The 13628-nt window shown below is 44.0% G+C and overlaps 1 protein-coding gene across 1 annotated transcript in view; it reads right to left on the minus strand.

Annotated features, from left to right (window-relative positions):
- Positions 1 to 382: 382 nt before the first annotated feature.
- LOC112223281 (cortexin-1-like) overlaps positions 383 to 13628 on the minus strand; it is a 33421-nt gene continuing 20175 nt past the window's right edge. Inside the window, exon 2 of the mRNA XM_042323057.1 lies at positions 383 to 3170. Coding sequence (XP_042178991.1) covers positions 1877 to 2146 — 270 coding nt within the window. The 5' untranslated portion in view covers positions 2147 to 3170 and the 3' untranslated portion in view covers positions 383 to 1876. The remainder of the gene's footprint in view (positions 3171 to 13628) is intronic.

The following is a 13628-nucleotide window of genomic DNA, read 5'->3' on the forward strand; positions in this document are numbered from 1 at the left end:
AACACTGTCTCACTCACCGTTCCTGAATCTCCCATAAGTGTTCAATTGGGTTGAGATCTGGTGACACACACACACACACACACATACTTTAAACCCCCTATGCTCCTTTGAGATCTCTCTTTCAGTCACTGAGATCTCTTCTTCTAGCCATGGTAGCCAAAATAATGGGGCATTATTAATAACTGGGCATTTTTATACATGACCCTAAGCATGATGGGATGTTAATTGCTTAATTAACTCAGGAATCACACCTGTGTGGAAGCACCTTCTTTCAATATACCTTGTATCCCTCATTTACTCAAGTGTTTCCTTTATTTTGTCAATTACCCGTATCTACCCATTCCAACCATTCACCCCCACACAGGAAATTGAAGAACCCCATTTTATTTCACAGAATGAAACTTTGCGTAGCAAAAACAAAGCAGTTAGGAAATATATCTACTTACAAATCTTGAAAACGCAAGCAAAGCTGCCTGCTCTGACTCCCCTCGTCCCAAGACCTGGCTACCTCAAGAATCACAGTCCAACGATAAGATTGAGAGAGCTACAAACCACAGAAAACACTAGCAAAAGGAGACTCCAAACTTGAGTCGGAATACAAAAATAAAGTATTTCTGGTCTTTCTAAAAGTCGCAGTTGTAGAGTTCATTTTCACCAAGCTTGGCAGGGTGGCTAAAGCAAACAGGTCAACCAAAGAATATGTAGATATAGATAGTAAATATATGGCTTTGTTTCAGTTATACAGACACAAAACACACTAATAATATTTCTATGAAGACAAATCACCCGTTTGGTTTCTTAAAGAGGTGACTGTATCTGTAAACACAGTTGTAATATAATAATAATCTGTCAGAGAATAATATTGGTTAAAAAGGTCGTAACTACTGAATATACTGTAACAAATCATCAACTGGAGGTGCAGAAACAGGTGAGATGTAAATACTGCAAGATACTATTATGTCTAGGTTTATTCTGTAGTTAAGAGATCTTGTTTGTAATCCCAGATCACAGGATGTTTGAAATGGCTTGGTAGCTCTCCCCTGCATTTTAGCCAGTCTACAGGGACTACAGCAGGGGGAGATGCAGCAGAGGGTTTTAAGGCAGCAGTGCAGTATAGCCCCTTTCTACCTCTTGGTCTGAGTTTCAAGGAGGCTGCTCTTGAGGGTTCTGATCTCGGTCTGGGTCTTGAGGGTTCTGGTCTGGGTCTTGAGGGTACTGATCTCTGTTTGGGTATTGAGGGTTCTGATCTCGGTCTGGGTCTTGAGGGTTCTGAACTCTGTTTGCGTCTTGAGGGTTCTGATCTCAGCCTGGGTCTTGAGGGTTCTGAACTCTGTCTCGGTATTGAGGGTTCTGAACTCTGTCTGGGTATTGAGGGTTCTGAACTCTGTTTTGGTCTTGAGGGTTCTGATCTCGGTCTGGCTCTTGAGGGTTCTGAACTCTGTCTGCGTATTGAGGGTTCTGAACTCTGTGTGGGTCTTGAGGGTTCTGATCTCGATCTGGCTATTGAGGGTTATGAACTCGGTCTGGGTCTTGAGGGTTCTGATCTCGGTTTGGGTTATGAGGGTTCTGATCTCGGTCTGGGTCTTGAGGGTTCTGATCTCGGTCTGGGTGTTGAGGGTTCTGATCTCGGTCTGGGTCTTGAGGGTTCTGATCTTTGTCTGGGTCTTGAGAGCTCCAGTCTGAATACTTGTATGTTTCTACAGCAGGGCCAGTCAAACTGCCCCCTTTAAACCCTACCAGGGTCGTTTTCATTAGGGAACACCGTAGCAAAACGTTGTGCAACAGAAAAAACAAAAACAAGCCTTCCTTATTGGACAAGTTCTGGTAGTCCCTCTCTGTTTCAGTCCGTTTGGTGCCTAATGAACACGACACAGGTCTAGACCAGGGCGTAGTCAAACTGCCCCCTCTCTGCACCCTCTTTGTGTTCGGTCCAGGAGGAGGATGGCATGCGGCTGTAGGGGTCCAGCAGGATGCGGAAGCAGCGCACCAGCAGGAAGACAAGGAAGAGCATGAGGAGCCCCACGAAGGCAAAGGCCGTCCTCTGCTCTGCGTCACCCCCCACCAGAGGAGGACTGCTGGGGGCCCCAGGAAGGGAGGGCCCAGGGGACAGCAGCAGCTCATAGTCCAGAGTGGGGACATCATTCATCCTCCAAGGGGTCCGGTGGCAGAAATGGCACACAAATTGGATGGTGGAGGTAGTGGGCCAAAGGGGTACGGAGGGACGGATGGACAGTGATATGTTCTATTCAGCCTTTGTTAATCCAGGTTAGTCTTTTTTGATTAAGTGTCTTCTTCAAGAGAGATTTGATCTTGATCCCTTCTGACAGGGTTATAGACAGACAGTATGATCAGTACCAGTACCTCTTCCGCTCACAGTGACCGACCCATAGGCAGTAGTAGATGACTACAGAACATGTGTTTATCAGAGCCCTGTCGTATCCACTCTCTCACACAGACATCCACCTTGACAGACCGGACATGACACAGGCACCTGTCTGTGTGGATAAACACAGCAGTACAGCACAGGGCAACAGCGTACTGTACTAGTAGTACTACCCAGGTTCCTCAATGGGAGCTAATTGTGTACAGATGCGATATACCCAGGTGTTGTCTGTAGTGGATGCTAATCACAGCCAGGCGAGACGTAGATGTGTAAACGAGCTGACAGCATGACAGCAGCATGTGCCTGTGTGTGTGTATATACTTGCGTAAACAATATGAGAGGCTAAAAGGCTAATCAGATCAGAGGGGGGGGATCAGTGGATCAATGATGCTGAATGTGAAAGCAACGCACAGCATTAGATGCTAAGTAAGCCTTTTCTCCAGGGAAGGGGCAGTTAGTGGGTTTGAAAAGCAGAGCTATGTCTATAGCCCAGTGTGGGTCTAACAAGTAAACACTCTCACCCTCCCTATATGGTGTGTACTTTTAGGATTAAATACGTGGTGAAAGATGTCCATCTGTCTGTGAATGGGTTTCAACAGTCACTGATGATAACTGTCAAAGGCCCTGAGTCCTCGGTAGGGTATTACTGTGTTGAAGAAAAGGATCCTCTGAGAGAAGAGTTGGTTTCCTCTGGTGTCCTAAGCCAAGCATTAATCCAGGTCTGTAACCCAAGACTAACTGCTTCTCCTCCACGCGACTTCCCTGCTTCCTCCCCTTAAAACACAACCTGGAAGCACAAGAAACACAGTCAACATTATGATCACTCTGACTAACATCAATATAATGTTGTATGCATTATTTATATGCGTTATGGGACTTATAATGATTAGGTTGAAGGTTGACGCTCACAACCATGAGCCTTAATAGACCATAGCCAGAACAGAGAACATTAAAACCCTGCAAACTCCACTAAATACTCTAATCAAATCAAATCACATTTTATTAGTCACATGTGCCGAATACAACAAGTGTTACTTATGAGCCCCTAATCAACAGTGCAGTTTTAACAGTGGCAGTAGTGGGAGAGGGGAGGGGGGGGGCAATAGTAGTCTGGGTAGCCATTTGACTAGATGTTCAGGAGTCTTATGGCTTGGAGTAGTGCGTTGCGGTCAGAGGCCGAGCAGTTGCCATACCAGGCAGTGATGCAACCAGGATGCTCTCAATGGTGCAGCTGTAGAACCTTTTGAGGATCTGAGGACCCATGCCAAATTTTTTCAGTCTCCTGAGGGAGAATAGGTTTTGTCGTGTCCGCTTCACGACTGTCATGGTGTGCTTGGGCCATGTTAGTTTGTTGGTGGTCTCTGACCTCCTCCCTATAGGCTGTCTCGTTGTTGTCGGTGATCAGGCCTACCACTGTTGTGTCATCAGCAAATTTAATGGTGGTGTTGGAGTCGTGCCTGGCTGTGCAGTCATGAGTGTTAGACTCAGGTGAATAAATAACAATAACATTCTGACATTTCCCAGCTGCTGTAGTGAGTATTACACTGACATTCTGCTTGATTACACTAATTTACTGGATGATTATAGCAGCATTAGAAGAGCATTAGCTGTAATGAATACATGCTTATCAACAATGATGGGTGGTTCCATCAATCCGGTACCTTTTGCGAAGGGTAACTTGGTATCATTTTAGATTTTTTTTAACATTCTGTCATAAAAGAGCAGATGTTCAACTTCATAAAAAAAACATGTTTTCCCATCTCAAAAGGTTAAATAAATGTTAAAAAAGACTATAGTAAGTGTCAAACAAAGTAACAGGGTTGACGGTTTCATCTTAAATCAACCATAAATCTCCTCGTGACAGGGAGAATGGAAGCATGTTGTGTGCAACGAGGCATGGAAATTGACTGCAAAAATATATATATAAAAATTTTAAAAACGCTAAAACAGTTCTAGCCTGACTATCTATGGGTTGACATGCTATGCTAGATGGACTCAGTTTTCCACCACAAAACACCAGAAAATGGCCACAAAGAGTAGAACCAGCTCACCTGCTTTTACACTATGATTTGACTATTAAATGTTCAATGTTTCATTTCAAAAATATATTTTATAGGGAATAGTTTCACCACATTAAAACATGACATGGTTGACCTTAAGATGAGGGACAGATATAAATGAATTACAATTCACATGAAATTCATTCTAATCTTCAGAAATGACTTTTCAAAGCAACAAAATAACTAGGGCTTTATAATAATTGTGAAACTTGGAGAAATGTTGGGATTATTCCTATTAGTGACACAGGGTTGACGTAGGGACATGTTAAAATGCTGCATATTGGCATGTTACCGTGTGGTCTATATTACATTTAATATAACAGGCTTTTAAAATTCAGTATTGGTGCACAATTTTGACTTTAAATATCAAAGGGCACTCTTTTTGTGGAACAACCCTGATCATGCAAATTCATTCATCAGTGCATTGTTTCAGCAGCTCATTTGCTCATTGAAAGAAAAATGTGCAATCAAATGGCTTCTCATTAATTATATAAATCTCCCTGTCGACCGGAACAGGTTTAAAATCAAGAGGGCGTGAGAGTGAGAGCAAGAAAGAGAGAGAGACAGAGAAAAAGATAGGGGAGATGGATGGACAGAGCAAAAGCACCTGCAGTGAATGAGCATAAGTATGGAGAATCAAGTGGAGGGTTGGACAGAGCCAGGTTGGAGTACAGTTATAGCATCCTCTATCTCTCCTCTAGCTAGCCGACCTTGGCCATGATTCACACACAACGCTGACACATTACTGTATCTAGAAAGAAGTATGTAACATTGTACAGTCGTGGCCAAAAGTTTTGAGAATGACACAATTATTAATTTCCACAAATTAATTGCTACTTCAGTGTCTTTAGATATTTTTTTCAGATGTTACTATGGAATACTGAAGTATAATTACAAGCATTTCATAAGTGTCAAAGGCTTTTATTGACAATTACAGGAAGTTGATGCAAAGAGTCAATATTTGCAGTGTTTCAAGACCTCTGCAATCCGCCCTGGCATGCTGTCAATTAACTTCTGGGCCACATCCTGACTGATGGCAGCCCATTCTTGCATAATCAATGCTTGGCGTTTGTCAGAATTTGTGGGTTTTTGTTTGTCCACCCACCTCTTGAGGGTTGACCACAAGTTCTCAATGGGATTAAGGTCTGGGGAGTTTCCTGGCCATGGACCCAAAATATCGATGTTTTGTTCCCCGAGCCAGTTATCACTTTTGCCTTATGGAAAGGTGCTCCATCATTTTGGAAAAGGCATTGTTCGTCACCAAACTGTTCCTGGATGGTTGGGAGAAATTGCTATCGGAGGATGTCTTGGTACCATTTTTAAAAATGTATTATTATTTATTACAAAAAACACAAGGAAGGAGTAACATTAAAGTATTAGAACAGGAAGGACAAACAATACAGCATCAAGACACTATCAAACATGTATCAGTCTTTCTGCAGCAGAGCCATCCTTATGTGTGAGGGTGTCTACTACCACTATCAAACATGTATCAGTCTTTCTGCAACAGAGCCATCCTTATGTGTGAGTGTGTCTACTACTACTATCAAACATGTATCAGTCTTTCTGCTACAGAGTCATCCTTATGTGTGAGTGTGTCTACTACCACTATCAAACATGTATCAGTCTTTCTGCTACAGAGTCATCCTTATGTGTGAGGGTGTCTACTACTACTATCAAACATGTATCAGTCTTTCCACAACAGAGCCATCCTTATGTGTGAGTGTGTCTACTACTATCAAACATGTATCAGTCTTTCTGCAACAGAGACATATCCTTATGTGTGAGGGTGTCTACTACCACTATCAAACATGTATCAGTCTTTCTGCAGCAGAGCCATCCTTATGTGTGAGGGTGTCTACTACCACTATCAAACATGTATCAGTCTTTCCACAACAGAGCCATCCTTATGTGTGAGTGTGTCTACTACCACTATCAAACATGTATCAGTCTTTCCACAACAGAGCCATCCTTATGTGTGAGGGTGTCTACTACCACTATCAAATATGTATCAGTCTTTCTGCAACAGAGCCATCCTTATGTGTGAGTGTGTCTACTACCACTATCAAACATGTACCAGTCTTTCTGCAACAGAGCCATCCTTGTGTGAGGGTGTCTACTACCACTATCAAACATGTATCAGTCTTTCTGCAACAGAGCCATCCTTATGTGTGAGGGTGTCTACTACTACTATCAAACATGTATCAGTCTTTCTGCAACAGAGCCATCCTTATGTGTGAGGGTGTCTACTACTACTATCAAACATGTATCAGTCTTTCCACAACAGAGCCATCCTTATGTGTGAGGGTGTCTACTACTACTATCAAACATGTATCAGTCTTTCTGCAACAGAGACATATCCTTATGTGTGAGGGTGTCTACTACCACTATCAAACATGTATCAGTCTTTCTGCAACAGAGACATATCCTTATGTGTGAGGGTGTCTACTACCACTATCAAACATGTATCAGTCTTTCCACAACAGAGCCATCCTTATGTGTGAGGGTGTCTACTACCACTATCAAACATGTATCAGTCTTTCCACAACAGAGCCATCCTTATGTGTGAGGGTGTCTACTACCACTATCAAACATGTATCAGTCTTTCTGCAACAGAGACATCCTTATGTGTGAGTGTGTCTACTACCACTATCAAACATGTACCAGTCTTTCTGCAACAGAGCCATCCTTATGTGTGAGGGTGTCTACTACCACTATCAAACATGTATCAGTCTTTCTGCAACAGAGCCATCCTTATGTGTGAGTGTGTCTACTACTACTATCAAACATGTATCAGTCTTTCTGCAACAGAGCCATCCTTATGTGTGAGGGTGTCTACTACTACTATCAAACATGTACCAGTCTTTCTGCAACAGAGCCATCCTTATGTGTGAGGGTGTCTACTACCACTATCAAACATGTACCAGTCTTTCTGCAACAGAGCCATCCTTATGTGTGAGGGTGTCTACTACTACTATCAAACATGTATCAGTCTTTCTGCAACAGAGCCATCCTTATGTGTGAGGGTGTCTACTACTACTATCAAACATGTATCAGTCTTTCTGCAACAGAGCCATCCTTGTGTGAGTGTGTCTACTACTACTATCAAACATGTATCAGTCTTTCCTCAACAGAGCCATCCTTATGTGTGAGGGTGTCTACTACTACTATCAAACATGTATCAGTCTTTCCTCAACAGAGCCATCCTTATGTGTGAGGGTGTCTACTACTACTATCAAACATGTATCAGTCTTTCCTCAACAGAGCCATCCTTATGTGTGAGGGTGTCTACTACTACTATCAAACATGTATCAGTCTTTCCACAACAGAGCCATCCTTATGTGTGAAGGTGTCTACTACTACTATCAAACATGTATCAGTCTTTCCTCAACAGAGCCATCCTTATGTGTGAGGGTGTCTACTACTACTATCAAACATGTATCAGTCTTTCCTCAACAGAGCCGTCCTTATGTGTGAGGGTGTCTACTACTACTATCAAACATGTATCAGTCTTTCCTCAACAGAGCCGTCCTTATGTGTGAGTGTGTCTACTACTACTATCAAACATGTATCAGTCTTTCCTCAACAGAGCCATCCTTATGTGTGAGTGTGTCTACTACCACTATCAAACATGTATCAGTCTTTCTGCAACAGAGCCATCCTTATGTGTGAGTGTGCGTGTGCATTATAGTGATATAAAATACATGTCATAGTTTCCTTTTTCATGATCACAATCTTGTGAAACCCGAACCCTCCAAGATCCCCCCCGCAGTTCCCCAATAGCTGTCCCTCAACCATTCGAGACCCTCCCACAGTCCCCCAGGAAGAAAAAATAGTTGAAATTACAATTAACTCCATTCCCCACCCCCAATAACCCCCCAATGCACCAACAACCAAGAGAATGAACTAAAGAGAAAAAAGGAAAACACAGAAGAAAACAGCAAACAACAATGCAAAAAATGTGTAACTAGCCTCCTGGGTGGCACAGTGTCCTAGTGCTAGCTGTGCCACCAGAGACTCTGAGTTCGTGCCCAGGCTCTGTTGCATCTGGCCGTGACCGGGAGGTCTGTGGGGCGATGCACAATTGGCCTAGCGTCGTCCGGGTTAGGGAGGGTCTGGCCGGTAGGGATATCCTTGTCTCATCACGCACCAGCGACTCCTGTGGTGGGTCGGTCGCAGTGCGCGCTAACCAGGTCGCCAGGTGCACGGTGTTTCCTCTGACACATTGGTGTGGATGGCTTCCGGGTTGGATGCGCACTGTGTTAAGAAGCAGTGTGGCTTGGTTGGGTTGTGTTTTGGAGGACGCGTGGCTTTCGACCTTCGTCTCTCCCGAGCCCGTACGGGAGTTGTAGCGATGAGACAAGATAGTAACTACTAACAATTGGATACCATGAAAATGGGGTAAAAATGTTTTTAAAAAACACACAAAAATGTGTAACTAAATAATGCATTTAAAACAAAGGACATCAAGGACAACTGAAATCATAACAGCAATGCCTACTGTATATGTTTGTGTGCATGTCTGGCACTATTACATGTATGTGTGTGTTGTTTTGAATGTGTTTATTTGAATGAGAGTGTGTGTATAGGCATCTGTACAAACACCTGCACGGCATCAGCCTCAGGCAAACCGGCATTAGTTGTAAAAACACTGCCACTTAGTGTCATTCAAATGTACTTTTATTATGTTTTATTTTGACTTTTTTTCCCTTTATCTTTTGACCATCATTCTCTCTCTCACACAGCAGCTCCACTCCCACTTGTCTCCAATTCCACATACCAACCCTCAGCTTCCCTCAGCCCACTCCCATCTATCTCTGCTGGTCACCCACTTCGTGTTTCTACGCAACAAATATCTTTCAACTATGCTATGATGTTTAACGTACAATTTCAATCTAATCGAATAGAATCTACAGATTGCATGTTGAAGATAAATACTCTTTACTAAGAGTGTTAGTATATTAGTAATTGACTGACCCGGTCTCTCCAGATCTCCTAACAGTAATATTTCTAGGGTCAATTTTAGATCAATGCTATGCATTTTCAGCCATTCCTGAACCTGAGACCAGAAACAGGCTACCTGAGGGCAATACCAAAATCTGCAGCGCTTCGATGATTTTATGCCCCAAATACTCAACATTTTGTTGGTGGCAAGAATTCTATATAATAATTTTAGCTGAAAAGCACCAAGTCTTGAATCTTGCGTTGTTTTATATATCAACTCAGACACCCTGTACCATGGAATCGGTACATCAAATCTCTTCCCAACTATTTTGCAATCTGTATGGCACAGTTGTCAACATCCTGGTCCTCAAATGAAACTGGTATACTTTCCTATTTATGCTATTTTTATTCCCCCGCCAGTTTTGATCCTTTATATTGGACAGACAGACCAGTTCCCTACCTCCTCCCGCTGCCACCCGCCTCCTCCATTTTTGGGGCAATGCTGTAATCAATTGGTTGTACTCTTGGATTGAGCAGACCTTCCCGTACAATTCTGATAACTCCATGAAGGACATAACACTACCATTACAATTTACAATATCATTTAAGAACAAAATACCCATTTCAAACATCTTTCCCATAAATACAGGTATTTTATCAACCAGCCATAATATTTGTGGTAATATTTGTTCTATCTTTCCAGGGGGATGAAATTGAAATTGTAGCCAGCTCTGCAATGCTTGTTTGAAAAAGACAGATACTTTGAAAAAATAATCATTTTCAATTCATCGAAAATGAGACATGGCAATCTGCACAAAGGCAAAAAGGACCTTTTTAAACAATGGATGAGCTTTTTAGTCATCTACTTGAGAACCATGTAGGGTTCAAATAAAACTTTTGAATGAGTGAAGCTTTTAGAGAGAGGTTTAGTGCTTTTATATTTCAAATCAAATCAAATCAAATTTTATTTGTCACATACACATGGTTAGCAGATGTTAATGCGAGTGTAGCGAAATGCTTGTGCTTCTAGTTCCGACAATGCAGTAATAACGAACAAGTAATCTAGCTAACAATTCCAAAAAAAAAACTACTGTCTTATACACAGTGTAAGGGGATAAAGAATATGTACATAAGGATATATGAATGAGTGATGGTACAGAGCAGCATAGGCAAGATACGGTAGATGATATCGAGTACAGTATATACATATGAGATGAGTATGTAAACCAAGTGGCATAGTTAAAGTGGCTAGTGATACATGTATTACATAAGGATGCAGTCGATGATATAGAGTACAGTATCTACGTATGCATATGAGATGAATAATGTAGGGTAAGTAACATTATATAAGGTAGCATTGTTTAAAGTGGCTAGTGATATATTTACATCATTTCCCATCAATTCCCATTATTAAAGTGGCTGGAGTAGAGTCAGTGTCACTGACAGTGTGTTGGCAGTAGCCACTCAATGTTAGTGGTGGCTGTTTAACAGTCTGATGGCCTTGAGATAGAAGCTGTTTTTCAGTCTCTCGGTCCCAGCTTTGATGCACCTGTACTGACCTCGCCTTCTGGATGACAGCGGGGTGAACAGGCAGTGGCTCAGGTGGTTGATGTCCTTGATGATCTTTATGGCCTTCCTGTAGCATCGGGTGGTGTAGGTGTCCTGGAGGGCAGGTAGTTTGCCCCCGGTGATGCGTTGTGCAGACCTCACTACCCTCTGGAGAGCCTTACGGTTGAGGGCGGTGCAGTTGCCATACCAGGCGGTGATACAGCCCGCCAGGATGCTCTCGATTGTGCATCTGTAGAAGTTTGTGAGTGCTTTTGGTGACAAGCCGAATTTCTTCAGCCTCCTGAGGTTGAAGAGGCGCTGCTGCGCCTTCCTCACGATGCTGTCTGTGTGAGTGGACCAATTCAGTTTGTCTGTGATGTGTATGCCGAGGAACTTAAAACTTGCTACCCTCTCCACTACTGTTCCATCGATGTGGATGGGGGGTGTTCCCTCTGCTGTTTCCTGAAGTCCACAATCATCTCCTTAGTTTTGTTGACGTTGAGTGTGAGGTTATTTTCCTGACACCACACTCCGAGGGCCCTCACCTCCTCCCTGTAGGCCGTCTCGTCGTTGTTGGTAATCAAGCCTACCACTGTTGTGTCGTCCGCAAACTTGATGATTGAGTTGGAGGCGTGCATGGCCACGCAGTCGTGGGTGAACAGGGAGTACAGGAGAGGGCTCAGAACGCACCCTTGTGGGGCCCCAGTGTTGAGGATCAGCGGGGAGGAGATGTTGTTGCCTACCCTCACCACCTGGGGGCGGCCCGTCAGGAAGTCCAGAACCCAGTTGCACAGGGAGGGTCGAGACCCAGGGTCTCGAGCTTGATGACGAGCTTGGAGGGTACTATGGTGTTGAATGCCGAGCTGTAGTCGATGAACAGCATTCTCACATAGGTATTCCTCTTGTCCAGATGGGTTAGGGCAGTGTGCAGTGTGGTTGAGATTGCATCGTCTGTGGACCTATTTGGGCGGTAAGCAAATTGGAGTGGGTCTAGGGTGTCAGGTAGGGTGGAGGTGATATGGTCCTTGACTAGTCTCTCAAAGCACTTCATGATGACGGATGTGAGTGCTACGGGGGCGGTAGTCGTTTAGCTCAGTTACCTTAGCTTTCTTGGGAACAGGAACAATGGTGGCCCTCTTGAAGCATGTGGGAACAGCAGACTGGTATAGGGATTGATTGAATATGTCCGTAAACACACCGGCCAGCTGGTCTGCGCATGCTCTGAGGGCGCGGCTGGGGACGCCGTCTGGGCCTGCAGCCTTGCGAGGGTTAACACGTTTAAATGTCTTACTCACTTCGGCTGCAGTGAAGGAGAGACCGCATGTTTTCGTTGCAGGCCGTGTCAGTGGCACTGTATTGTCCTCAAAGCGGGCAAAAAGTTATTTAGTCTGCCTGGGAGCAAGACATCCTGGTCCGTGACTGGGCTGGGTTTCTTCCTGTAGTCCGTGATTGACTGTAGACCCTGCCACATGCCTCTTGTGTCTGAGCCGTTGAATTGAGATTCTACTTTGTCTCTGTACTGGCGCTTAGCTTGTTTGATAGCCTTGCGGAGGGAATAGCTGCACTGTTTGTATTCAGCCATGTTACCAGACACCTTGCCCTGATTAAAAGCAGTGGTTCGTGCCTTCAGTTTCACACGAATGCTGCCATCAATCCAAGGTTTCTGGTTAGGGAATGTTTTAATCGTTGCTATGGGAACGACATCTTCAACGCACGTTCTAATGAACTCGCACACCGAATCAGCGTATTCGTCAATGTTGTTGTCTGACGCAATACGAAACATCTCCCAGTCCACGTGATGGAAGCAGTCTTGGAGTGTGGAGTCAGCTTGGTCGGACCAGCGTTGGACAGACCTCAGCGTGGGAGCTTCTTGTTTTAGTTTCTGTCTGTAGGCAGGGATCAACAAAATGGAGTCGTGGTCAGCTTTTCCGAAAGGGGGCGGGGCAGGGCCTTATATGCGTCGCGGAAGTTAGAGTAACAATGATCCAAGGTCTTTCCACCCCTGGTTGCGCAATCGATATGCTGATAAAATTTAGGGAGTCTTGTTTTGAGATTAGCCTTGTTAAAATCCCCAGCTACAATGAATGCAGCCTCCGGATAAATCGTTTCCAGTTTGCAGAGAGTTAAATAAAGTTCGTTCAGAGCCATCGATGTGTCTGCTTGGGGGGGGATATATACGGCTGTGATTATAATCGAAGAGAATTCTCTTGGTAGATAATGCGGTCTACATTTGATTGTGAGGAATTCTAAATCAAGTGAACAGAAGGATTTGAGTTCCTGTATGTTTCTTTCATCACACCATGTCACGTTAGTCATAAGGCATACGCCCCCGCCCCTCTTCTTACCAGAAAGATGTTTGTTTCTGTCGGCGCGATGCTTGGAGAAACCCGCTGGCTGCACCGCTTCGGATTGCGTCTCTCCAGTTAGCCATGTTTCCGTGAAGCAGAGAACGTTGCAGTCTCTGATGTCCCTCTGGAATGCTACCCTTGCTCGGATTTCATCAACCTTGTTGTCAAGAGACTGGACATTGGCGAGAAGAATGCTAGGGAGAGGTGCACGATGTGCCCGTCTCCGGAGTCTGACCAGAAGACCGCTTCGTTTCCCTCTTTTTCTGAGTCGTTTTTCGGGTCGCTGCATGGGATCCACTCCGTTGTCCTGTTTGTAAGGCAGAACACAGGATCCGCATCGCGAAA

This window comes from Oncorhynchus tshawytscha, linkage group LG06, assembly GCF_018296145.1.
Source record: "Oncorhynchus tshawytscha isolate Ot180627B linkage group LG06, Otsh_v2.0, whole genome shotgun sequence".
NCBI lineage: Eukaryota > Metazoa > Chordata > Actinopteri > Salmoniformes > Salmonidae > Oncorhynchus > Oncorhynchus tshawytscha.